The sequence below is a fragment of the Myxocyprinus asiaticus genome, chromosome 29, assembly GCF_019703515.2.
Source record: "Myxocyprinus asiaticus isolate MX2 ecotype Aquarium Trade chromosome 29, UBuf_Myxa_2, whole genome shotgun sequence".
Classification (NCBI taxonomy): domain Eukaryota; kingdom Metazoa; phylum Chordata; class Actinopteri; order Cypriniformes; family Catostomidae; genus Myxocyprinus; species Myxocyprinus asiaticus.
This window is the reverse complement of record NC_059372.1, coordinates 23,048,853-23,075,465: the sequence shown is the minus strand read 5'-3', so window position 1 is coordinate 23,075,465 and position 26,613 is coordinate 23,048,853. Positions and strand designations below refer to the sequence as shown.

Genomic DNA, 26,613 nt, shown 5'->3' with positions numbered 1-26,613 from the left:
TGTGGCCGACAAATGCAACCTCCGGAGGACGCAGCCTTCCAAACGAGACACAGCCAATAATGGTGGTGGGGCCGTGGTAGAGCACCGTTTTGTGAATGGAACGTGAGATCAGGAGATGAGAACGGTAAGGATAATCACCTGGAAATGATTGTCTCTAACAGCTGTTTGTCATTGCAGTGAGAGTTGTAGACGGATTTAAGAGCGAGCCGGACGCCAGTGAGGGAGAGAGAGAACTAACACACACACCCCAAGACTGTGTTAAGCTGTCTGCACTGAAAATTGTGATTATTGAGTAAAGTGCTGAAAAGCCAATTTTGTGTTATAAAATAAATACCATTTGAGTTAGGTCTCCCGCTTCCTCCTTGCAACCCCATTAGGAACTTTGTTACATCCATTTTCTGCAAAAACCCTGGTCACTGTATACGGGAGCAAAGAGTATGCCACTTATACAGAGCATATAAATGAGAATGCCACTTTCTCGCATTAAGCCGCTTTCTGGTGTCCATGTAAACGTAGTCAGTGATGTGTCTATGCTCTATGCTTCTTCTATGGCTTAAGGAAAGCACTTGTGCAAAGCACCATAGAACAGTGAAGATGTAAAAGATCACAATAGATCACAGTTTTGAATCTCAATACCCTAAACATAAAGAATCACAATATTATTGTATCGCAACCCAGATATTGATATAATATTGTATCGCTAGGTCTTGGCCTTTTCTTTGTCTCTCTCCCTGTCTCTTCTCTCTTTCATTCCAGTTCTCAGCTGTCACTCTCTTTTAAATCCCGTTTGGATTTCACTGTTCCACTAACTCTCCTCAATTCCCTGTAATTTCACCCCCTCTGTTCCTCACTGTCCTCATCTCAGCCTCACTTTTCTGTCTGATTCACCTCTTCTTCTCTTCCTGCTCCTTCTAATTTTCTCCCTTGAGTTGGTCTTTCTCATCTGTCTGTTTTGTTCTTTGACTCCAGTCCTCTAATCTCGTCTTTATCTCACACACTTTCTCAGCAGACTCCGCCTCTGTCCACACTGGTGTGATCTCCTCTGCCGACCCGACACCCTAATGTATAGTACATACAGATTAGCTTGCAGACCACCCAATCACTCCTTCGTACGTTCCTCTTTTCACCCCTCCCTGTGATTGTGCGGTATAGGAACAGGGTGAGTTCTGGTAAATTGGGCCAAGTTTTGCAATTGAAATAAATGGTGAAAAGGGAACAACTTTTCTTGAATTCGTCCAATATTATTGTGTATGATAATGAGTTTCGGTAAATTGGTCCACTTTTTGTCATGGAAATAAATGGTAAAAAGGAGACAAATTTACTTGAATTCACCCAATATTACGGTGTAAATAATAATAATAGTGGTCTGCTGTTAGTAGTAGCAATAATAATAGTACCGATTTTGTAATACAGATGCTGCAAGTAAGCTATAATATGTATTTATTAAACAAATAATTTCTTACCATTTTCTTGCAACTATGGCTTTATGTGTTCCTTGTTCTCAAAGATCAACGATATCAACTGTCTATATACAATCTATATACCTACTGTGTACTCTATATACGTATATAGAGTAGTTATACATGAATTGCCAATTCCGATCACATGACCCAAAAACTCATTGACTCACAATCTTATTGGTTGTTTATTTATTGTTTTTAAGTTTTGTTGTTGGGTTGCAGTGCAAATTTTCACACTTGGTGCGTATTGAATTGAAATAATTGACAGTTTGTTGACCTTCTGTCTACATTTTGTATTCTCATTCACTTAAATTAATGTGAAAAATGTATCTAAAAATGCAATTTCTTGGCATCAGATTAGCAAAAGAGTATTGTGAGGTAAACTTTAAAATATGGATGCATTGTTTTGACGTAGAGGCTTGTTGTGAGAAAAATCTAGTGAAAACCGGTGTTTAGTGTGAAATGGCCTTCAAAGTTGACTTGAAGACTTGTTAAATTTCTGTGGCATAATAAATTGGGTCGAGGGGTGAGTAGGTTTCCAAATGGCAAGCAAAGCTTACCGAACACCCTCTAATTCACTCTGTAATGAGCCTAATGATCTCCTTCATTGTTTGGGTGATCAATATCTTTTCTTATGCATCCTTTTTTTATATACAAACCATCAGACAAATCACCCTGTAATTCCTTTTCTCTGAGCCTCTCCGAGATTGTATGTCACAAACAACCTTGGAATGAATGAGATCATGCACTGTTCAATGTACATGACAGTGGATCTTTTTGAAGAGTGTCACATGGCAACAGCCCTCCGGAACACCGGAACATGCATGGAGACAATTTGTTGCCTGGTGAGGGGAGTCACATGACCCCTGCTCTCTCCTGAGGGAGGTGGGGGTGGGGTGGTACTTGGGACAGATAGCCAAATGTGGGAATGATTGTCAGGAGAAGGGTTTTATAGATCATCAGTACAAGGGGCAATAGAGAGAGAGGCAGAGTGGCAAGGGGAGATTTGAATGCAGAGTAGCTTGAATCCCACAAGGTGCATTCAAACGCTTGCAATGTTCCCTCTAATCAGAAAATGCAATGAAGTCATCACACAGGAGAGCAGCATATGTAATTGGGAGGAAATAGGGAGGCTTTATGTCCATGTTTTTGAATAGATGTCTGGGAGGGGGCTTACTCATAGTCTCTGCTTTGCTGCTGCTGACCCATGGCCCCTGAGTTGCTCATTAAAACGTGGAGGCTCCTGCCAAAGTGAGCTGCGCTCTTCCTCCTTCCAAACAACCCTCAGACGAACGCCCTCATCACCACCAGCTTCATGAGGACAGACCTGTGAATGCATTAGAGTGGTCAAAGTAGGCAAAATTGACTTGCTTGCGAAAAACGAGCCAGTTTTTTAATGACGGAATGGACACACTATTTGAAGGTTTGGTGAAAGGCAAAGGCCCTTATTCAGAGTAGCGCCATATGCAGTTTTGACAGGAATGAAGTCTGTGCAATGGCAAGCACTGTTTTTAGTTTTAGAATTTCCGCAATTCATGTTTTCTGGAGTGTTTTGTCTACTGAAATTTTTTTCAGCTGATCGATCAACACTGTAATTACAAGAGACGGTACTTCATATCCTTCACATCCTTGTTTTCATTCCCATAAAAAATTTAATATGGTGCTACTCTGAATAAGGTCCTCTGTGGCTCTTGTAACTAAAGGCTGGGACTGACAGCCCTGCTGAAAAGACCATGCAAACATATACTAGCTTGAATTTCCATGCTGGTTCAGACTGGTTTATGCTGATTAGCACTAGTCCAGATGGTAAACCAGTATAGACAAGCTGTTCACCAGCAAAAATGGTGGTCAACCAGCATAGTTTTTCATGTGAAGCCAGTTGACCTTGGAAGTATTGCTGGTTAAACTAGTTAAGAAGCCTGGTGGGTACACCAGCACACCAGCATTCCATGCTGGTCACCACCAACCACAACACAACATACAGTACTATATGCAAAATTGTTAGACATGTGAAATTAACAAGTGGCAAAAATTTTACCATTGAAACATCACCAATTATTGTAGGTACGTGTGCGCACATTTTTTCAAGGTTGTTCGAAGCATCTTGGAGAACTTGCCAAATTTCCTCTATGGATTTAGGCTGTGTCAGTTGCATCTGTCTCTATGCAATCCCAAACTGACTCAATGATGTTGAGATCAGGACTCCATACCATCTTTTGAAGGACTCAATGTTCTTCTATTCTGATCTATTTACAAAAGGAACGTTTGGAAATCTAAAACTGACATTTCCCACTGACACAATAAAGCAAAAATATAAAATAACCGACTTGAGATGGTTATCTCATGTGCTTAAGACTTTTGCACAGTAATGTATGCTGGTAAACAGCAATGCTGATCTTTTCAATAGTGAGAGCTTAACAGTCGGTTGGTTTGTGGAGTCCTCACACGTCTATGAGACTTTCAGGCCTGATATCTGATGAGGTAAGCTTACTGCAGCAGGTCCTTTAGTTTCTTCCCAACAAGCTAAATGTTTCCCTTCAGTCATGTTTCTCAGGCAGTGTGCTTACGTTTGCTGATTACATGCAGAACAAATGTTTGCATTGGGCAAGTCTTGGGTCATGCCCAAGATAGATGCAATGCATTGTTATTTTTCTCTACTCCAATCTCTTTCCTCCCTGTCTTCCCTCACTATCTGTCTCTCTCTCCTGAGGATTATGGGCAGATTCTTTGAGGAAATTCTTGGTCCACACCATAACAGTTTTTATTATTGTCGCTCTTTGCAGGTGAATAATGGATGTAGCATTTGTTATGTTTAAATACACACAAGCAGGTGTGTGTTTGTATGCGTGTGTGTGTGTTTTCTTTTTCTTTTCTTTTTTTTGTCTTTTCTTGCCAAGCCTAGTGGATCTCATTCTCAGATGATTGAGTCTTTGCAAAGTGGAGCGAGATGGTGAATTAAAAGTGGGAAAAATGAGCACTGCAGTCCAAGCTGATTCATTCAACATGCAAGGGCTTTTATCAAACAGCTGCTGCTAAGTGTTTTTTTGTCCTAAAAAGTGTTGGAGCTCTCATTGAACTAGCTGTATTTAGTCTTTGAAGAGTTCTTAAAAGGATAGTTCATCCAAAAATGAAAATGCTGCAATCAGTTACTTACCCTTATGTTGTTACAAACCTGTATGACTTCCTTTTCACCATGGAGCATGTTAGCTTCAGTCACCATTCACTTTAATTGTTTCTAAAAAAAAAAAAAAAAAAAACACTGAAATTGAATAGTGACTGAGGACTTCTTTGTGTTCCATGGAAACAAGAAAGTTGTTTGGAACAACGAGATGGTGAGTAATCGGTAACAGAACTTTCATTTTGAGTGAACTATTTCTTTAAAGAGAAAGGAGAGGAAAGGAGACATTCAGTCTCAAGGTTAGAAGAATCTAACCTTGTCTTCCTGGGGCTGTAGGGTCTCTATCCTCTCTGGCTGCTGACAGATTGTTTGAGCTAATGGAACAACCCAGTTTCCTCTCATCTTCTCGAACACCTGTGTCAATGCGACCCTGCCAGCTCTGGCAGTGCAGGCGTACAAAGCCTTGGTGTCACAAACGACTCAATAGGAGACTTAGTTCTGTTATGCTCTCATAAAAATAGTAAATACAATTCTGCAGCTTCTCTATCTTGTATTTGCTTCTTATACCAATAGAGCTTTGCCTGATTGCAGATACACAGCTGCATGAAGAGTCTCCCACATTTGACAGTTTCTCTCTGAATTCTGTCTGATTGATGTGAGAAGGGATGAAAAAAAACCTGTTTTGTGGAAAGTGGTTTTGCAAGACTCTTGATTTGAAATATAAATAATTGAAACTCCCTTTTTCTCCTCGGATGGCTTGCGAGAGATGAGGATGTATGCCAATTAAGATTCTCTTCTGCCCTCTACCCAAGACGATCTGCCACAACAGAGAACGAGCCAAAAGAGAGAAAAAAGGGGAGAATGAAAGGGTGAAGAGAAAGAGTTCATTACTGTAAATGCAAATGAAATAGTCCCTGCATATAATAGCTTGTCACTGTCAGAATTGATACGAGAAAAAGCTTAGTTTTGTGTGTGAGAGTGTATGCATATTTTTAAATGTGCTTGCACAGTGTGTGTGTGCTCAAAATGGAGCTATGCCATATAATGGAAGAACCGAAATGATGGAGGTTATATAGTAGTATTCTGATGCCTTAATGGTAATACTTCATAAAAGCGGTTCTCCGTAAAGCAGAGTATTTATGAATTTTGTATTTAGCTCAAGCTTGTTAGGCCCCCACATGGAAATGTAATTCAGCAAACATAAAACACCGGAGAGCTTATTTCCTCCTCAAGCCCCAAACTTTCTGAAATGTTGTAAAGTACTTTTTGAGAACATATTTCCCATTACTACCATGTGTCGGTTTGTGGGTGTTTATGTGTGTGTGTGCATCTAGGTTAATACGCATAAAACCTTGGGCTGCAGAAGAATACAAAATGTCCAGATGGATTGAAGAACCACTCCCTTTGGTCCCTGTACACATGCTGCTTTGCAGAGGTTCATTCATTACAATATGCTCAGGAGCAACAGTTTTTTTTTTTTGTGTATATACTGTACTGAATGTGAAAATGTTTCCATTTGGTCCTCCCGAGTGTTTGCTTTCATAAAATGCGATGCACTGCATGACATCCAATCACTACATCCTCTCCACCTCTGGTTAATTTATAGGTAGATGGAAAACAGGCTGAATTTGGCCTCTATTCTGTAGAGGGTAATTGTGTGAGGCAAGTCTGTCCTGGTATTGATAGTGGAGGATGAACTGAAAACAAGCATTGTCTCAAGCATAGATTTGCAGATAAATGGATCGCAGATTGGCACCAGAAAGTTTCCATGATGAAATTTTGCAACAGATGATATTTGGCTGGTTTTCCCATGTATTTAATTATTATTATTATTATTGTTATGAGGCTATTATTATTATCAAATTAATATTACAAATAATTTTCCCCTAGACACACGCTAGAAGAAACAATTTATTATATTATTAAGAACAGATGACAGAAAAGCCGTCTATGTGCATGTATGTTTGAACGGATGCATGCAGTCTCATGGAACATGCGCATCGTCCTGGTTACTTTCATAACCTCCATTCCCTGATGGAGGGAATGAGACGTTGTGCCTATGTAGTGACACTAGGGGTCACTCTTGGGAGCCCCAAACACCTCTGCTTTTTGAAAAAAGGCCAATGGGAATTGGCGAGTGGAATTTGCATGCCACTCCCCTGGACATACGGGTATAAAAGGAGCTGGTATGCAACCACTCATTCAGGTTTTGTGCTGAGGAACCGAGACAAGGTCCCGGCCATTTCAGCGGGTAGTTCAGTGTTGTGGCAAGAGGGACACAGCGTCTCATTCCCTCTATCAGGGAACATAGGTTACGAAAGTAACCAGGACGTTCCCTATCTGTCACTCACTCGACGTTGTGTCGATGTAGTGACACTAGGGGTCCCTATACAAAATGCCACAGCTAGCTGAACTGTGTTATGTGGACTGGTGGTGCGAGACGGGCAGACCGCTGTGTGCCTCATAGCCAGCGCACCAGGCCGTCACATAACCTCCCCCAACACTCTTATGAGCATTGAACGGTCCTTCGGGAACAAGTCGACTGCCCAAAAAATAGGGACAGGCTAGCCCAGCCGTGGCCTCTTTTCCTCTTTTTTTCTCCCCAAAAAGAGACTGACTTGGGGCTGTAAATGTCTACGTCGGGGGGGGTGTCACTCCCAAGGGGAAGACACTGTGAAAACCACACCCCGCCCAGAGAAAAAAAGGGGGGTATTTTGAGTGGAAATACGTCACATGGTCTTACCGAGTCTTGTCGGAAGTATGTCATGTGGAGAAGTCCCATGGTAGTTCCTACCCGAGGGGGGAGGAGTTTCTACAAACATGGTGACTGGGGGCAGAGGGGCCTCTGCCCGAGGAAGAAACGATTTGGTGGAAGATATCACATGGGGTCACCTACAGGGAACCACCACATGTGGAGCACCTACCTCAGTACAGGGCCTAATTAGCACATGTACTGGGCCGGCAGCGAGTTTCTCCGCAAACTCGTCTGCCACAGGGCTAAGGAGGAAAGTCATCCAGGGATCACAACTTGTGAACACGACTGGGAGTCAAAAGCACACGTCTTCACCTCATGGGAGGGGAAAGGCGCTATGTGCAAGTGGTACACCAGGCCAGCTGCCCCGGAACTTACCTGACCTCACCTGTGCAAGGACCGGTTCAGTACTCACAGGTCCAAGATTGGCCGCAACCCACTGCCTTTCTTCGGTACGATGAAGTAGGGGCTGTAAAACCCATTCTTCATCTCGGCTGGCGGGACAGGCTTTATTGCACCCTTCCGTAGAAGGGTGGCGATCTCCACACGCAAGGTAGTGGTGTTCTCGCCCTTCGGCGATGGGTGCCTGGCGAACTGAATCACATAGCTGAGTCGGACGGTCCAGGTCAGCCATCGCGACGGGTTGGAAAGCTCAAGCCACGCATCCAAACTCCGGGCGAGGGGGAACAAGGGGATAATCATGTCGGACGTACTGCCGGGTGGGGCCTCGCGGCGGGGCGGAGCCTGAAGTGTCACGTCGAGGGGGCTCGAATCCCGTGGCCGTGCTGAGTCCAGAGACATCAAAGCACTTACCTGGCTCCTGACGCCCACCATAAGATTGGTCGAGGAGGGGGGAGGAGGAACATCGTCCCCGCAGTGCATCGGAACCAACCCAGTGTGGGCATGTTTGTGCCACAGCTGGGCACGCAGGGGCGGGGGGTCCACCGCTGGGGCGCCAAACCTGTCAAAATGGGACGGTGGTCGTGACGACGGCCGTGCGCACCTGACATGTGACCCAGAGAACAAGGAAACCACTCTTTTGTTGAAGTTGTGGGTACCGCAGCCTCTTGGGCATGTGGCGAAAGATGAAACAAAAGATTCTCCCTGTTAACAGCTCCGTACAAGTGGGTCTTCTCGTCCCTGGGTCGCCCGCTTCAAAGCCTTCCTAGGGTTCTTCCCGTGAGACGGGTGGCATCTGCTTCCTGCGGTGGGCTCCACGCCGGGGCCGGGCCGTGGGGGCGGGAGACGGGGTGACCACACCCGAAGGGGGAAGCCCAGCTGAAGCCTCCACGTCAGAGTGGATGAGCCCACTCTCTGATGCTGCGCTCGACAGCGCATCGTCTTCCCAGGCCCCGAATAAGAGGTCGAACTTGCCCTGAGATGAGCCGAACTCGCCTCCGAGAGCCCGACCGGGGCAAGCGAGCGTGCTGAGGAATGGGAGGTCCGTGGGGGGTTACCGGCAGAGGTGGTCCCATTGGAGTCCCCAAATCGCCCCCAGTGCTAACCGACGCGGTCTCATACCCGTTGGTAGAAGGACCGAGGCGAGGGACCGCTGGGCCGCTGGCAAGCCACCCCAGTGGCGGGGAGCCTTACGAAGGCAAGCCATGACTGCCATGGTCATGTTATCGCAATGAGGACAAGACCCATCCACGAACAAAGTCTCCACGTGGGCAGCGCCCAGACACGTAAGACAGCGATCGTGGCCGTCAGAAGCTGAGAGATAACGACCGCAACCAGGAATAACACACAAGCAGAAAGGCATGTTTAAAAAGGCGTTCCGTGTGTGCCGCTATTTTAGAAGTGAAAATATACTCTTTTTTTAGAATATACTCTCTTTTTTTTTGTTGTTCTGCCAAAGTGCCCAGGTACGTTCTCTGCACTCCACGGGTGCAGAGGGGGAGAAGCCTTTGAAATGCACCGTAAATCTGAAGAGAAAATCTGAATGAGTGGTTGCATACCACAATGCAAAATCACTAAAGCAAGAATATTCACTGATCCCTCAGCCCAGGGGTTGCCGATGTAATTGGATATTGCGATATATATATATATATATATATATATATTGTGAAGGAGGGAACAAAATAAATTTATTCACACACTATGTAGTTTCCAGGATAACAAAATACCCGACCGGTAGGGAATGCACAGATGTTGACAACTGTTTTAAAGCTGCTTAATGAACATTACCCCAAAATACCACCTAGCGTCCAACCAGCGGTAATTCGTCTGTTTCCTGTGGAGTTTTTTCTGCAATGAACTGACCAATCAAAACTTGGTTGACCAAGACTCTTCTTATCGACTAACATTTGTTCGACTATCAGGGGGCAGCCCTAATTTTCCTAGAACTTTTAGGAGTACACTAGCATATAGATGACCTTAAAGCTAACAGACATTGACTAAAACTCAAATTTTGATTTCACAGTGTATTAAAAAGAATTCAGAAATAAAGATTGTCCATTTTTTTCACCTTCCCTAACAACTATTAGCCTAGCTGCCTGTCTTGGATGGGTGTTGTAGACCACTCTATTTGGCCCAAGCTTGCCTTAGTCCTCAAGTTTAGTTCCACAGCTGCTGCTGCCACCTGCATTACCTAGAAGTTCAATCACAAGCTCCCTGTCTGTCATGGATGCCAGCTCCCATGAAGCCCAATGTCAAACACAGCCAAAGTCAAGCAAGCCTCCAGAAAACAGTCACTCACTGCTGGTCTCGCAGTCTCTGTTTTGGCACTTTGCCACATCAGCCCCTCCAAAGCCCTCCTCCAGTCTTTTTTACTCCACCACAGTCCTAGCTCAATTACCCCCATGAGGACCATTAAGAGTGCGTTGTGGGAAATAAAGTATGAATAAAAAGACTGGGGAGCTGGAGCATGGCATGTATTAAATGCTGCAATCATTACTGTAGTTACTGTGATGAGGGGGAATAACAGCGAGCTGATCAGTGAGTGGCTGCGAATGCTGTTGCTGGTTAGTTCTTCTCCATTAATATGCAGCGCCTGGCCTGTTCCCAGGGACTTAGCTCTCACCCTCAGGGCAGCTGTGCTCCTTTCTGCACTCAGCAGCTTGGTCCCAAAGTGTGGAGCCATTCGATTGGAAGGGTGATGAGTTTGCTCCACCTAAAACTGAAGATCCAACTGTGGTTGAAGAGTCCTCCTCACATACACGTCTTTGCTTAGACAGGTGCTTTCCTAGTGGGGAGGGAAGAGGTTAGGAAGATATTGATACACTGTAAAGTACAGGACATGGTGGGATTCCATTGTAAAGACAGTAAAAAATGATTTCTCTTTAATGTCTCTTGATGCTCATAAACAGTATAGGGATAAAATGGCAAGTTGGAATGAAAAAGAGCAGACTCTTGGCTGTTTTCCAGATTTTTCTTCTGAGTAAAACACCCTAGAAATTTCCCCGGGTCTAGAGTTTCCAAAGAAATTGCAATAACGTCACAAGCTGCACTCCGATTTACCAAGATACCAATCAAAAGTCAGAAAGTTCAATATGAACATTTCTTATTAAATACTTATAAGACTCATTTTTATGAGGTATTCTGTCCACAATTGTTGCATAGCTCTTTACTGTATGCCAAAAATAGTTGCATTTGTTTAATTTTAGTAATTTAGTAATTTTAGCATCTGAGAAACAGTTGACACTGTACTTAAAATACAGTATAAACACAACATCCATTAAGTCCCTAAGAAAGAAAAGATGATCCTATGAGCAATAACAACTTCAGTGGAATGATTTCTTTGCTCCTCTCTTGATATATGGGAGAAAGTGGGATTTATTTAATGTTGGTTTTCATCAGTTCAAAAAGCACTTAGCCTGAATGGCAGTAGCTATCCTCAACCAAAATCAATATGTGATCTATGGTATACGCTGGTGTGCTGAGCACACATCGACTAATAGGTATTAGGGTGAGGACTGAGTTAGGAAAGAAGGATTAGGATAATTGTGTTTTATCTGCCATGGTCTTTAGTGGATTGAGCCAAGGACACACATTACACCTACATATACGATTGATTGAGAGATAGAGAGACCTATCCAGTGACCCCTTCAATGTAGATAGCAGTGAACTAGAGTAGAACAGACTTTCGCACTGTGCTAACAGATATAGATCAGATAAAAAAAAAAAAAAAATATTATTCAAATATGAGAATGGTTTTGAAACATTATATATATATATATATATATATAATAGGATTTTTAGTGGTGGTTTGGATAATTATTATTGTAAACTGCACTTTCAGAAAATATACTATTAAATTGCAAATGTTTAGGTAATATTTCACCTCCCAAAATCACATTTCTACCATTACTGTAATAAAAATAAAAAAAAACACATTACTGTAATGCAGTAATAAAATCATCCTGTCCAGATGCAATTTTTTTTATATATATATTATTATTTATTTATTTTTACATAAAATCAAGATAAATTAAAGGCAGTACAACAAATACTACCATGGTGTTTATGACAGTTGTACATTACAAATGTATTTTACTGTTACACATTACAGTAGACCATTGACATGGTGCTTGCTTGACATGAAAGTAATGTCTCGATGCAAAATATCTTATGTGAAATATAATTTCGCTTTTTTAGTATTGTGGTGAAATATTACCTGGACATTTCTTGGACAATTTTTGCGAGATTTGCCCAATCTAGGTAATTTATCAAACTTATTAAAAATCCAAGGCAAGGATAAGCTTTGAAGAATAGATATCTTTCAGATTGATTATCAGTGAGTGGAAAGAAGGATTGGAATCTCGCCATATGGTTTTCTGGGTTCCCGAGTCTGTAGAAATTGACTAGTTATTGAGCGTACAGCTTCATCCGAGTGATAGCTCACACCTGGATGCATTGTAGACAGGCTGTGTGGCTCACAGAACAGCAGGCCAGCCAGCAGAGGTGTTCTCACATTAAATTTAGCTGATGTCATTTTCCATGTGGAATATCTTTGTAACAGTTATATCGGCACTTTGGCAGGGAGCGCGAGAGAATAGCCCCCACTTTACAACTCTGGTGCAGTGGCATCGCTTTCTATTTTTGCAAGTTGTATGACAGAGCAGTGGAGTAAGGAACTCCCAGCTTTAGAATATTCTGGCTGGACATACAGTTAGCTCATTCTCACTGAAAGCCTGCTGGCAGTCTGTCCACCTCCCTCTTTCTCTCCCGCTATCTCTTTCTTACTGTCTTCCACTTTTCGTGTCAGGATTTTGACTGCCTGAACAGTGTGGTGTAATGAGTTGAGTAGTTGAGGGAATTTGCTCATAATCAAAATGGTCTCATTTATTTAATGACAGCACAAGAAGACAATCAGCCCGCTGCTGCACTCTGTATCCAGATGGAAGAGAAGGAAGCTCCATTGTTAAGAATCTATCAGAAGCTTAGAGGAATCTCTATGTTTCTCTATTGTGGAACCTTGGTGGAACCCTTGGAGAGCATAATAAGGGGAAGCTAGTTTGATGGGGCCCTCACTGAAGACAGACAGATAGACGGATGGCTGGATTGATGGATGGATGGACAGACAGACAGATAGATGGGTGGATGCACTTTTGGATTTCCACAATCCTACTTGCACAGTAGATGAAGTGGACGGCTCCACTCCCTTCCCACCAACCCTGAAAACCCCACACATGCTTTACACATGAAACATGGCAAGAGGAACCAGCCGAACCAGATAAAAAGCCTTGCGGCTGTTCGCCATGCAAGAGCGGGAAGTGTTGACAGTTTTTGGTAGTTTCCTAATGGAAGATGCCAGCTGAGAGAGCACACTGAGAAAGATGTTAACCTTCTGAGATAGCATGCACATAAAAGATGCATTACAGAGCGCTTTGAAGTCAAATTAGCTTGTACTTGATTCATGAAAATAACGAATAGATGTGGTGCTCCTTTCTGCTTCCCTATTCGTTGATGGGTTGCGTTCCACTTGAATGTCACTAGATGCCCAGTTGTCTTTGCTAAATGTAATTCTTAGTCTATGTGACAGCCTGAAGGGAGAATAATGGCTCAGGTGGTGTATGGGTGTTATTTTGGGGGTGCAGCACCACAGCAAGCGAGTGAACCCTGAGCCCCATGATGGAGGTCTGGCTGACACCGTGTTCTCCGGAAGATACTTCAGGAACTCGATTCCACAGTGGAAATCAGTGGAAAGCCTGTGTCCAAAGAAATAAATGGCCCCTGATGCGAAACAGTGCACAACCTTGTGAAAATGTTTGTGTGTTGTTGTGTGTGTGCATGACCTGGTATCCAGCACAGGGTGGGTTAAGAAATAGAGCGTATAAATAATTGATAATATTTACTGGCAAAGAATATCTTCTTTGTGAAGATGAACATCCATTGTGTATACACCAGTCATTATTGAAGTTTGGGTGGGTGCTCTCTGTGCTTTTGACCTCATTATTAGGATTAGAGCATAAAATAAACATTTTTAGGTGAGAAACCAACCAAAATAATGCTATGGATTAAAAACACATTTCACACCGATCTCTTGCCAGTATATTCATATTCACTTCCACTGAATATTCATGTTTGCTAATTTTTTAGCTTTTATTTTTCACGGTGTGACAGATGAATAAAAACATGGTACAGTGTCACGAGAAGATGAATCATTTAAAAAAAAAAAAAAAATCAAATTCGAATAGGGATGTGTTTGCCTGTTGATTTCCATTTCATATTGTTGTTTTTTTCTTTTCCCCTCAGAAACCACATCTTAGTTGTGCATTGTAAATTCAGTATTTTTTCTTTATAGCTTATAAAAAAACTCAATCAAACCCAATCATAAAGTAAAGAAAAAAATCTCATTATTTTTTCCCTTCTCAGTTAAACCACAAAGTTTGCTATTATAGTACATTGTTGGCCACACTAGCCTTTAAATCATTATAAACTCAAAAGGCTTGACATGTTTTTGGTCCAATTGCCCTTTTGTGTTTTCGCTGTCATTCCAGCTTCCCCCCTTTTAAAACACTCCCAAGTATTCCCAAAAGCTTTTATTCTCTGTCAAACACCACCCCCCCCCACCCCCCTTGCTGCCTCCCCACTTCTCACCCCTCCCCAACCCTTTGTTAGAGACAGCTCCTCATCCACTCCTCCTCTCGCTGTCTTTTCCTTCATTCGAGGCAGAGAGAGGGAGGCATGAGCGTCCTTACCATGAGGATGTAGAAGATACGCTCTGTGCATTGTTTAGCGTATCCAAGAGGTTGGACTAAGTGTTATCATCCAGTTTGCATCTCTTTTTTTCTGCTTTTTTCCTCTGTCTCTTTTTCATCTGCACTCTCCATTCATTTCTGTGTGCCGCTCCCCAACCACTACTCGCTCTCTCTCTCTCTGGCTAAGAAGTGCTGGCTGAACGCAAGCTCACGTTGACAGAGTACCTGCTGCCTGGGGGATATTCTGACATGAATAGTGGCAATCAGAGTGAATGTTTTGGCTGGCAGTGAGCACTTCCTCTGAGGATCAGCTGGAGCGAGTTTGAGCCCAGGACACGAGGAGAGGCACCAGGAGAGGAACAGAGAAAAGGAATGGATGCTTGATAGAGCGAGACCGAGGGAGCCCTTTAAATAGCTTCTGACTCTAATGAAAAGAAATAAGATTGGAAAAGGCACTGTTTTCAGAGAGAAGAACAACTTGAGTGCACAAGAGGAGGTTGTCTATTCTCTGGAGTTGCCCACTTAAACGGACTACGGAAAAGGGAACTACAAACAACACTGTCTAAAGCAGTTCTTTTCTCTTCCTCCTGATCCAGTTTGTTTTGTATGGTTGCAATCTCCTTGTATTTTGATTCTGGCAGCCCGGATCAAGGATCGCGCCTCTACTCTGACCAAGGCAACTGCTCTGGGGGAAGAGTCAACTCACTAGACACCTATAACTTTCCACTGTACGCTTCGTCTGTAGCAATTTACGCGGACACAAGGGGAGGTCGTGGCTCGTTGCCAGAGAAGAGCTCTGTGTTTTGAAGAAGGCGGGGGTGCGGGAATACACAAGGGGGTTGAAGAAAAAAAAAAGACCCTGCTGCACTCCAGGGCATATGGTAGCACTGGCCAAAGACAGCTGCTGACTCTCTGAGGGCTAATTATTCATTCATTCTGGGGACTGAGGTGGAGTCTGTGGGGGGGGTGGGGTGGGGGGGTGGGGCGGGTGAAGTTTCAAATTGCACTTTTATGACTGAAGACGAGCCTGGTGTTGCAGTTCTGCTGAGTATTTGGGAGTGTGTGTGTTGAAATTTGAATGTAGAGTGTGTGTGTGCAAAGCAAAGTCTAATCACTCTTAATGCAGCCTGTGAACAACTGAGCAGTTCCCTGTGCAGAAAACTTACATGATGTCCAGCCACACACGCCGTCAATCTTGACACATGTCACCCGGAGACCAGCTTGGCATCTCCATGCTGCTGTTGGGCACAGACAGGTGGTAGAACATCTGAGGACACCAGATAGGAAATTTTGAAAATTTATGGTGCCCTAGTACTTCATTTTAAGAACAAAAACTACAACTTCTGCAGACGAATTAAGAGCCAATTCATTGCTAATTCACCAAGCTGTAGAGTTCTGTGTTTGTGGATTTAAAGTACAAAGTGCAGCGGTATTGTTTGCACTTGTTTGTGCGTGTTGCCAATCTGGGCCAAGGGTCCAGCAGAGCTTTGGTCAAACACACTCAAGCACACTCACTCAAACTAACATTTCATGACACACCTCCCCTGTGCTTTGGAAAGAAATGGAAGGGTTGCGGAAAGGTCGGGGACAGTAAGAAGGGGACCATCACTGTCCCATAGAGGATGTTATTCGGGAACAAAATGTGTTGCTTGGAGACCGGTGAAAATATTCATCTACGTTTTTCTGAAAGGAACTGCGATAAAGTCGAGAAGCACCAGTGGAGTTTAAGCTGAAATTTTTGGTACCATTTTGGGATTTCTTTCATCTCAACAATACCTTTTTCTCAGAGTCTGTTTTGGAACAGCTGCCGTGCTGGCGTACTTTAGGGAAAACGTGGAGTGGAGTATGACCAGTTGTCAGTACCCCACGCCGCCCCCGGAGCGGGATCGCATGTACCAGCACAAAGTGTCGCTGGTCGTGCGGTACTTTATGATCCCTTGCAACATCTGTCTCATATTGCTGGCTACTTCCACACTCGGCTTCGCTGTACTCCTCTTCCTCAATAACTGTAGGTCACAGTTAGTGAAACATGACGTGCAGTGTATGTATTTGTTTGCATATGTGTGTTTATGTGAATATGCACATGCATACTGCTATGGCAAAATGTAGTAACTATACCAAAATTGAGAAAAAAGGTAAATTTTCGCACTTCTTTTTATGTGAATCTGAAAATAGTTGAGCCAAAACCTTTGTCACAATATAGATCATAGATTAAGAGACCTGATTTTGCTCAAAAATGTGTAGCTACTGTGTTTGCCTTTGCATGGAAGTTTAGTTGATAATACCTGTAGATTTTGTGAGTGTCTACTGTGAGTTTTCATGCCACAACCCAGTTGCAATACAGTATATGTGTGTCTTAAAAGTTACTGGCCAATGGTGCTTTCTGTGGTGTGTGTGGTAGAGTTTTCTTCCAGTGATGTTAACAGAGGCAGAGAGAGACATTTTGATAGATGGATGGTTCAATAAGGATCGATGGCAATCAAAATCTAATCCCTAATGTGTGGGCTTCGATCCCTTGCCTGACAATGAAATGATTTAAGATGACACAGATAAACTGTCCTGATCTTACAAAGTGCTTCGGCGCTTGCGTCTAAAAACATGAGCCAGTGGCATTCTGTTATCCCTGAAGCAGTGATATTTAGACTGCACACTGTGATAAAGGGGACAGATTAAATGCCTTTGGATGTGAAAGCTTGGCATTAGCGTCAGTGCTTACAGTACCTGCTTGAGTGAATCTGCAAGCACTTTGGTGTCTTAGGGTGCCCTGCCAGCCTGCGTGTTGCTAGATAGATTTGGCGCTATGCTTACAAAGGGGAGATTGAAGAAAAAATGTGTATGCTTCAGAGCGTGTCAGAATGTACTTTGATGACATAGAGCAGCAGGTAACACTGCTCTTTTTCTTTTTTGGTTGTATTACGATCTCCATCCTCTTGTATCTGCCTCTTTTGTGCTGTTTGATCCCCCTTTTCTTCCACTAATTCATAGTTGAATGGAAACACAGTACCTTGATTTCAGACTATGATTTCGTGCAGAAAAAATAAATAGATTTTGTTAGGGAGGAGAATATGCAACATAAGGAAGGTTTTTCAAACTAATTAAATAGAAAAATATCTTCAGTGCTGACGGATCAATAAACGTTTAATTGCAATGCAATTCCAATCACTTTTTTTAAAAAGGGAAAATTGCACAGATGTTGTTGCACTATTAAGCACATTACTGCTGTGTTCCAAAATAAAATAAGTGTGACACAAATTAGTAGAGTTGAGGGCCTAGGGAAATATCATAGACTTGGTGAATTTGTAAAGTAGATATTAAAACAGCTACATTTTAACATGAGGGACAATATTAGATATCTGGTTTGTAATGCAGTAATTATGTTAAGTGTATTGCAAGATTAAAACTGATCCACTCACTGAGCACTTTATTAGGAAAACCTGTACACCTACTTATTCATGCAATTATCTAATCAGCCAATCGTGTGGCAACCGCAGTGCAGTGCATTAAATCATGTGGATACGGGTCAGGAGCTTTAGTTAATGTTCACATAAACCATCAGAATGGGAAAAAAATTGTGATCTCAGTGATTTTGACCGTGGCATGATTGATGAGGCTAGATGTGCTGGTTTGAGTATTTCTGTAACTGCTAATCTCTTGGGATTTTCATGCCCAACAGTCTCTAGAGTTTACTCAGAATGGTGTAAAAAAAAAAAAAATTCCAGAGAGGTAAACGGAGATTGGCCAACTGGTTCGAGCTTACAGAAAGTCTACGGTAACTCAGATAACCACTCTGTACAATTATAGTGAGCAGAATAGCATCTCAGAATGCACAACACATCAAACCATGAGGCTGATGGGCTACAACAGCAGAAGACCACGTCGGGCACTTTATTAGGACCATAGTGTTCCTTATATAGTGCTCAGTGAGTGTATATTGCAATCTTTTACTCACTTGTTTCACATTCATCATTATTGGACTTCGGTGCTTTGCAAAACAAATCCTTAACATCCTGCTTTACTTCATTATAGAGCCATAGAAGTTATATAGAGCTTAAGCATTTACGTCATTAATAAATAAATAAATAAATAAATAAATAAATAAATAAAACAGTGTGAGGGAATTGCCTTTATAATTACAGTACAGTCTAGCTGTACACGGAATCTGTATGGCCATCCTTTCAAATTAAACAAGTTAAAGACTTGTAGTATATTCTTAGCACATTCTGAATTAGCATACAAAAAAAAAAAGTAGCTAAAAAATTCATTCTTGGCGTTAGAATATCGATGCAGTGTTGAGAGGTAAAATATTGCGATTCTTTGAAATATTGATATTTTTTTCCTCCACCACTATTATGTATGTAACTTCCTCCTGTGCAGAGACAGATATCTTTTCAGATTTGTTTACTATTGTTGGGAAAAGGCCTGGGAAAGGAAAAAGCAAACAGAGAAAGATGAAGAGAGCATTCAGCCCTATGTAGTCTCTGAAAACCATTACCTACCTCATTTCTCATAATCCTACATGTGCCCTCGCTTAAAGGGGTCAGCCGTGCCTCTCCATTAGATCTATATTAAAAGACCAAAAAGGGCCCTTCATGAAATGCTGAAAATGTGCACTCTCCATCCCTCAATAAAGGAGTCTGTGTGTGGGGTAAATTTATAAGCCGGACATGTCGCAAAATCGATTGAATCCAGACAGATTCCATTAGATTTAAACATAAACTCAGTTAGAACTCTGCATCCCAGCTCCTCAAAGCAGAGTAAAAAACTGGATGGAGTGAAAGGAGTACCATTAACATGGAGGGGTGCATCGTAGCATTTGAAAGCTTGTTGGAGTGGGATGTAGACCAAAGGATCGTCATTTCCATTTTCATGTAGCAGGCACAGAAAAGAGAGGCCACACAGGACTAGAGCTGCTCAGCTTCACTACCAAACCCATCAGCCATCAGTCATAGCACACATGCATACACATCAGTGAACACACACCCACAAACACATATATACACAGTATATTCACTTGTGTGGACAAAACAGAGAGGAATAGGGAGAAAAAGGAGACAAACAACAAAAAACATCCATATACTCTCACTAAAAAGGAGTGTCACACACAAATATGTTATCCATTTAGTAATTTGATGGTCTATGCAAGGATTATAATGTATCCACCTTTTTCCTGGGGGTCTTACTGGGGAAATGAATGTGGGTGGGACTTCCACCGGAAGTCGTTCTATAGCATTCCCTAGCTCTGGCTACAGTCATTTTAGACCCTGTTTACAGCTGGTAATAAGACGAGTTTCGGATGATCCGATCGCAGATGATCAGTGCTAAATATAGTTGTAAACAGGTTGCAAAATGTTTTGTGATTGGATCACAAAAACACATACAGAGGTAGTCAAAAACCACATCGCATTTGAGATTTAAAATGCTGTCCTGATGTGTACCGGACAGCAGCGAAGCACCACCTCTCACCAGTCAATCACCCGCCGAACAAATGTTTAAACCTACGTGTGGACTTAAAAGGAAATAACCATCCAATCGGACAACTTCAAAAAGCGATTACATACCCAAGTATGAGAACTTCAAGGCTCTTCCTCAGTGTGTCTGTCTGATTTGAACATGCAGGGTGACAAGATTACAAGCACACACATCTGAAGTTGAACTAACACAGGTACTCCACTAAAACAACATATTATTCTGCTCGAAATGTTGCGTTTGTGCTTAGATCAAATCTCAACTGCATCTTGGAGAAACAGCGAGCCAGTTTTGTTCGCACTTTCTTTGTCTTTATGACTTTTTTTGCAGTTTATTAACGTTCAGTAACACACTGGTATAGTGATTGATGTATGTCCATACGTAATCATACACACTCTCCTCAAAATCCCAACACCGCAACGAAAGAATGAATGGACGTACATCGTAACAACAGCTGTGTTTACTTGACAACGGAAGTAATGCCCATATTTCTCGCTAAGCATCATGGGACATAGGAAAAAGTTGGATACACTGTGGCCCCAAAAGTATGAGCACACTCAAGCCACACTTTGAAAATGTATGAATTTCATTGCATTAATAAAATATCAAAGCAAGTGGCATCGGCAGACAAATAATGCTACACCTTTTCTCAGAACTAACTTCACTTTCCTGAGGCATTTTACTATTTTTATGCAGCTAGTCTCAATGTGATGTTTAGCTGATGTATGAAGTCAGTTCCCCTCAATTTCACACAGGTGTCCTAGTGGAGTAAACAAACTTGTAGTTCATCAAATTAACTATGGATATCTTCCACTAACGTTTTACAACCAGAGTGTCAGTATATTTTTATTCTTAGTTGTGTATGTATTGTTTTTTTTTACTTAAAACTTAACAAACTTCATAGTGTGCTTGTATTATCTTGAAAAAAGATGCCAGATTGGTCTGATATTTAGTTATATAATGCAAAGACATTCATAAATTTTTAAGCATGGCTGAAGTGTCCAAATGCTTTTTGAGGCCACTTTACATAGCAGTTGGAAACTATTCACCTTAATGGAGCAAAAGGGAATTTGGAAATACAGAAAACAAATGTGCTAGAGGTAAACCTTGTCTTGAATTTCACAGCCGTGGATCATTTACATGTGAGACAAATGTCCCTGTAAGACCTTTAAAGGCAGTTGCTTTGTCCTCTATTGCCATTGGACAGAAAGCTGAGCTGTGTTGGTGGATGTCCCCAGGATATAAATTACAGTGTGTGAGCAGTATATGTTTTGTTTCTGTATGATACACATCTGTGTGTGTGTGTGTGTGTGTGTGTGAGTGTGTGTGTGTGTGTGTGTGTGTGTGTGTGTGTTTGTGTATGTTATTCACCCTCAGCAATGTCTCCCTGAGGATGAAATGTTGTAACTGTCATGATTGACTCTCGGACCAGTTCAACAGACACTTCATTATTCAAGGAGAGAAGCACAGCCAGACGTTTCCCATCTCTTCCCTTCTCTCTCTCGCTTGCTCTTTCTCTCTCACCCCTTCCTCTGTGTTTTTCTGTCTCGCTCCCTTCCCTCTCTCTCTCAACTGCCGGCTGTCCAATCTTCCTTGTGCTCAGTTGTTGACAAGCAATTTAAAATGAGCCTAAAATTAAACTCCATCCTGGCAGTTGGGGGTGTTGGTGAAGAGAGGAGCAGAGATTCAAGCACTGGCCCATGCGATAGGCTCATAGTGTATGTGGGTGTGTGCATCCCGCCTAGCTGGGCAATTGATGTGTTAGTTTCGTCAAGTCGGTTATTCCTACCAGCAGGCATAGGGTGTTGTGGCTGCACTTTAGCTAGATGGCTTAATGCACCTGTTGTTGAAAAGCCAGTTCTGTCAAGAGTGATAAGGTAGCTGAGTTCAGTTTTTTCTAAATGACTTCAGTTTCGAGGATAGTTAGACTGCGTGGGGTTGCTTCCAACTTCTGTGACAGTTCTCACATTTAGTCAGTGCAGATTTTAATGAGTTTCTGCATAGTACTGTTTTGGCTGATTTTGCAGTGTGAATATTATTACATTTATTAGTGGAGTAGCTCAAGCAAAGCTATTGAAGAACACATTCCATTTCCCTCAATCAAGTTAAGGCTAGTTCACACTGCCCCAACAAACGCCAGCACACACCAACTTCCAATGCTTGTTGGGATTTGTTGGATCAACAAAACTCAACAATCCTGCATTGCTTTTTGGGGCAGTGTGAAAATGGCAGTTATGTTTCCCAGCATGCTAAATCCAACAACCTACTTCAGAATGTTAGAAATGTTGGTGCTTGTTGGGGCAACTTCTTTCTAGGCAAGGGTCGCTGGCTGAGGTTTAATATATACAGTAGGTATGGTGATGGATGTCATCAGCTTATAAGGAATATTGTGTATATTGTAGGTCTGTGGCATGCTGTAGATTACCATTAGGCCTAAATATAAATGTATTTTTGTTTAAGAACTTTTTTTCTTGGTGAATGAACTTATTTACCTGGAATCTGTAACCAACTTAATTCCACTGGGTGGAGTTTTCAGAAGGGATCATAAATGGATCATTACATCATGTCCTTCTTGGTATTCTTGTGCATACTATGTGAAGATTATGATTTGAAAGACTGGACTCGTGCTAACGTGTAAATTAGGGATGGAAATCAATTAAAATGTTTAAATAAATTAATTGACAGTTTTCTGTGATAATCACGATTAGTCAGGGTACATGGTACATTAAAACAAACATTAAAATATAATCAAATATATTTACTTTATACTTCGTCTCAAAGAACTTGCAAGAAATTGGTTAGTCATAATATATTTATGTAAAATTATAATTATCATTTATGTATAATATATAAGCAGGGTTGGGGAGTAATGGAATACATGTAACGAGATTACGTATTTAAAATACAAAATATAAGTAACTGTATTCCACTACAGTTACAATTTAAATCATTGGTAATTAGAATACAGTTACATTCAAAAAGTATTTAGATTACTGAACAGATTTCTTTGTATTTTATTGTTATTTGTTTCATTTAATATTTAGTTCTTTCAGATGGAAAACATTTATACATATAAATGATGCGATCCAAAGTGCATTTGAACAGCGGTGAAACACTTTCTTATGATGTGTTACATTCATACGAGCAGACAGAGAAGTAAGTTTGAAGTAAGTTTGGAGCAGAAGAAATAGAAATAAACATTGTGTAAATTGTCAGCTTTACGCTAAGCTAAAATGCTATTTCTAGCCATTTTACATGCACATGTTACCAGGCACAATCATATTTTTATCAAGAAAATTCACTTCAAGACCTTTGATATTAGGGCAAAAATGATATTCTTGATAATAATTCAAGATAGTTTTCCTGTAAAAATATCTAAAAATCCTTAAAACAAGATCAATTTGATTCATCTTGTTTTAGAAACAACACTGCATAAGATATTTAGGTTTTTCAGAGAATGTATTTTCAACATGTGTATTTTGTCTTACTGTACTGGCAGAGTTTTAATAGACAAAACAAGTGAAAAAATCTACCAGTGCTGAAGAAGTAATCCAAAGTATTTAGAATACGTTACTGACCTTGAGTAATCTAATGGAATACATTACAAATTACATTTTACAGCATGTATTCTGTTATATGTAGTGGAATACATTTCAAAAGTAACCCTCCCAACCCTGTATATAATTATAATTAATTAAATATAAACATGTTCAAATGTCGAGTTGTTTGTGGATAAATTATTTTTTTTTTTTTTGCATTTTTTTTGTGCATTTATTTGCATTTTTTTTGTGTAAGTTTTTTGTATTTTTACAGTTATTAATCTTTCCAGTGGACTTTTTTATTAATAAAATTACAGTAAATGGGCAAGTTTAATTCATATCAAGCTTTAATTGCAAGACATACTTAAGTGTACAGTACCAATACGTTATTACACATTATACGTACAGATATAAAACATATTTAATGTTGAAGTTTAATTTGCTGAAGTTTAAAATCTCAAAATTAAAAATTTATCTGGCTGCCGTTCAGTCTCTATCTTGCACACGCTAGGTCTCTCTCGTAGGGTTTCGTTTTTAACATTAGTTCAGATGACAGTGCGTGAGCATTTTCGTGTTATACGAAAAGATACGGCAGCTACACCTGGCTTACCACTTGTGAGTAAAGTCACCATTCTCCGTACAATAAATTCGCTCCTGTGTTTATTATGCCCGGGACATGCATAAATAAGCGAGCACTGCTCCACACAATCGGTTTCTGTGCTAGGTGTGCAGTCGTGTTGAGCGTGTACCTCCTGAAAATGTATATAAGCCAATTTTAGCCACAAGAAGTGGAGAAAAACATTAGTAAAGTTTCAGGAAGGGAAAAATCGGATACTGCATTAATTGCATTATTTTATTTTACTTTAATTTCCCAACCATAGTTTAATTTTTTTTGGCTAACATAATAAAATAGTGTGATGAATAGTATTTGTATTTCTAATGCTGTACGATCAGTCCATAGACTTCCATTTGAAGTGCTTAAATGTAAACAAATGTTTCAGTATTTTCTGTGTTAATTGACAGCATGTCATGTCACAGATGCTGTCAAAAGAGCTCAAATTGTATTTAACCTGGAATATTTCTTTAATCTTATATTCAGTCTGATCTGTCTTCTCTGTTCTTTATAAGTTTTAAACTTTGAAATAGAGCCATGTATTCACTGTCCACCTACTCATTCAAAACGACTGCATGACCACCTGGGACGTCCTGAAATTTTCCTTTAACTAATGTGCCTCTCTCTCTCTCTTTTTTCTCTGCAGATAAACCTGTTCACTTTACACCAGCTCCACCTCCTGATGGTAAGTCCCATCTGAATTCTCCTGACCAGAGTGTTTTCAGCCTGCCCAGATAATGATCTCAACTCAGACTTGTCTGCTGTTTGAAGTGGGCATTCCTCACCGGTGGTGCTGCTTCCCATCATCAGCTTGTGTGCAGCCTGTAAAAAGGGATAGTTCACCCAAATAAAAAAAAATAAAATAAAAAAAAATTCATCATTTACTCACCCTCATGTTGTTTCAAACTGGTAGTACTTTCTTTGATGACAGAATGTTCATTTTTGTGTGAACTATCCCTTTATAATGGTCAGAGAAATGCAGGGAGGGACAACTGCTTTGATATAGAAATCTTTTGACAAGTTGATTTCAGGAAATTGATTCGGGATTGGATTACTCCAAGGTGGGATGCAGAGTGACTGACTTCTTGGCCATGCAACAAAAAGTTTCCCCACATTCCCTTGGTGCTTGGGATGCAGCTTCATGCATTCCTGAAGCTGATTAGCTGCCTGCTTTTGCCAAGTTGATGAATATAAATCTCAGTATTAAATGAAGTTATGTTTCTCTTGTTGCCACCATGGATTGAGAGTCATTAATTATACAACAACAATTTATTGGCAAATGGCAGATCTCTACACAAATTAATTGGGAAAAACAGCTGGTTTCTCCATTCTGTTCATTAATATTTATGTGCATGAAATGGGTTTTGGAGGTTACTCCTGAGCAGTTGGCAGTGGAGATGGTTCTCTTTACGAGCTGAAGGGAACTTCATTATGGACACCATTGTAAATACTTGAACAAAATAGCTGTGTGGGGGAGTAGTCATTATTAATGCACCAAATTACACATTGTATAATAAACTTTAGTGCACGTCTACACGTGCAAACATTTTGAGTTTGCAATAAGTCTTCATCATGGCCGTTATTGCGAAACTAAAACTAAAGCCTGGACCTCCAAAGAAGCAACAAACAAATAGTAATATCAATTCCAAGATCAACAGCACCATTTGAAGAAACGGCTCTGCTGGGGAAAAGCTAGATTTGCCCAGTAATTGCACAATCACTTGCTCTGTAGGATGTTCTGCTATCAAGGTATTTGAGGAAAGTCTTGTGTTGAAAATCCATTCATTTACAATGGCCTCAAGATGAATTCGGCCTCCCTGCAGGTACAAGACAATAGTTATTATCTCTTTGAAATGGTGTCCATGTGGCAGTGCTACATAATTATGGCTGATTGATGTTTTGATTAATCTTACTCCTTATCAACACTTTAGGGATCGGAAAATCTTCATATTTGACTTAAAATGTATCTCTGACTCGCAGTGAAATTGAGGCAGTATACACTTCTATCAACCACTTTTTGAAATATAAGTTTAATGACAGAAGAGATTGCTTTGAAACCCCACAGTTCTTAAGACAAGAGCTTGAAAAGAATCACATGGCGGCAAGTGAAGTCACAAAACTCATTCATGTTGGATTGATCACGACACATTTTCGATATATGGATGTCTGTTTGTTTCTGCTCTAGCCATCCATTTTAAAGCCACAGCCAGTTTTTAATTACATTTCCAATTATTCTCTGAGTTGGAGAGTTCTTTATGTGCCAAATCTACACAAGCCCACAGAGAATCTTTCCTCCCAGCCATCTCCTCTTCCTTGTGGCCACTGCCTTTAGAGGCCATTGAGCATCAAGGGAGATCAGTTAGCCAATTACAGTTAGCCCTAGTTCCATCCTCGATCCTTCAATGCCTTATTAATTTGTTACAAGACTGTGATGTCCTTATATAAAGGATTTTACATTAGAACAATTAGCATGAGAGAAAAAAAAATAATAATCTCTCTAGTGAACATGTCCTCCAATCCAAG

The 26,613-nt window shown here is 41.0% G+C and overlaps 1 protein-coding gene across 4 annotated transcripts in view; it reads left to right on the top strand.

Moving 5' to 3' along the window:
* The window catches only part of agrn (agrin), a 361,141-nt gene that overhangs the window by 133,856 nt on the left and 200,672 nt on the right, over positions 1 to 26,613 (top strand). For 2 of the 4 annotated variants that reach the window (XM_051661300.1, XM_051661303.1), the window contains one exon: positions 24,737 to 24,775. In XM_051661300.1, the coding sequence (XP_051517260.1) occupies positions 24,737 to 24,775 (39 nt within the window). Of the gene's footprint in view, positions 1 to 15,479; positions 16,514 to 24,736; positions 24,776 to 26,613 lie in introns of those variants that run through there. The other 2 variants (XM_051661302.1, XM_051661301.1) reach the window with 2 other exon arrangements.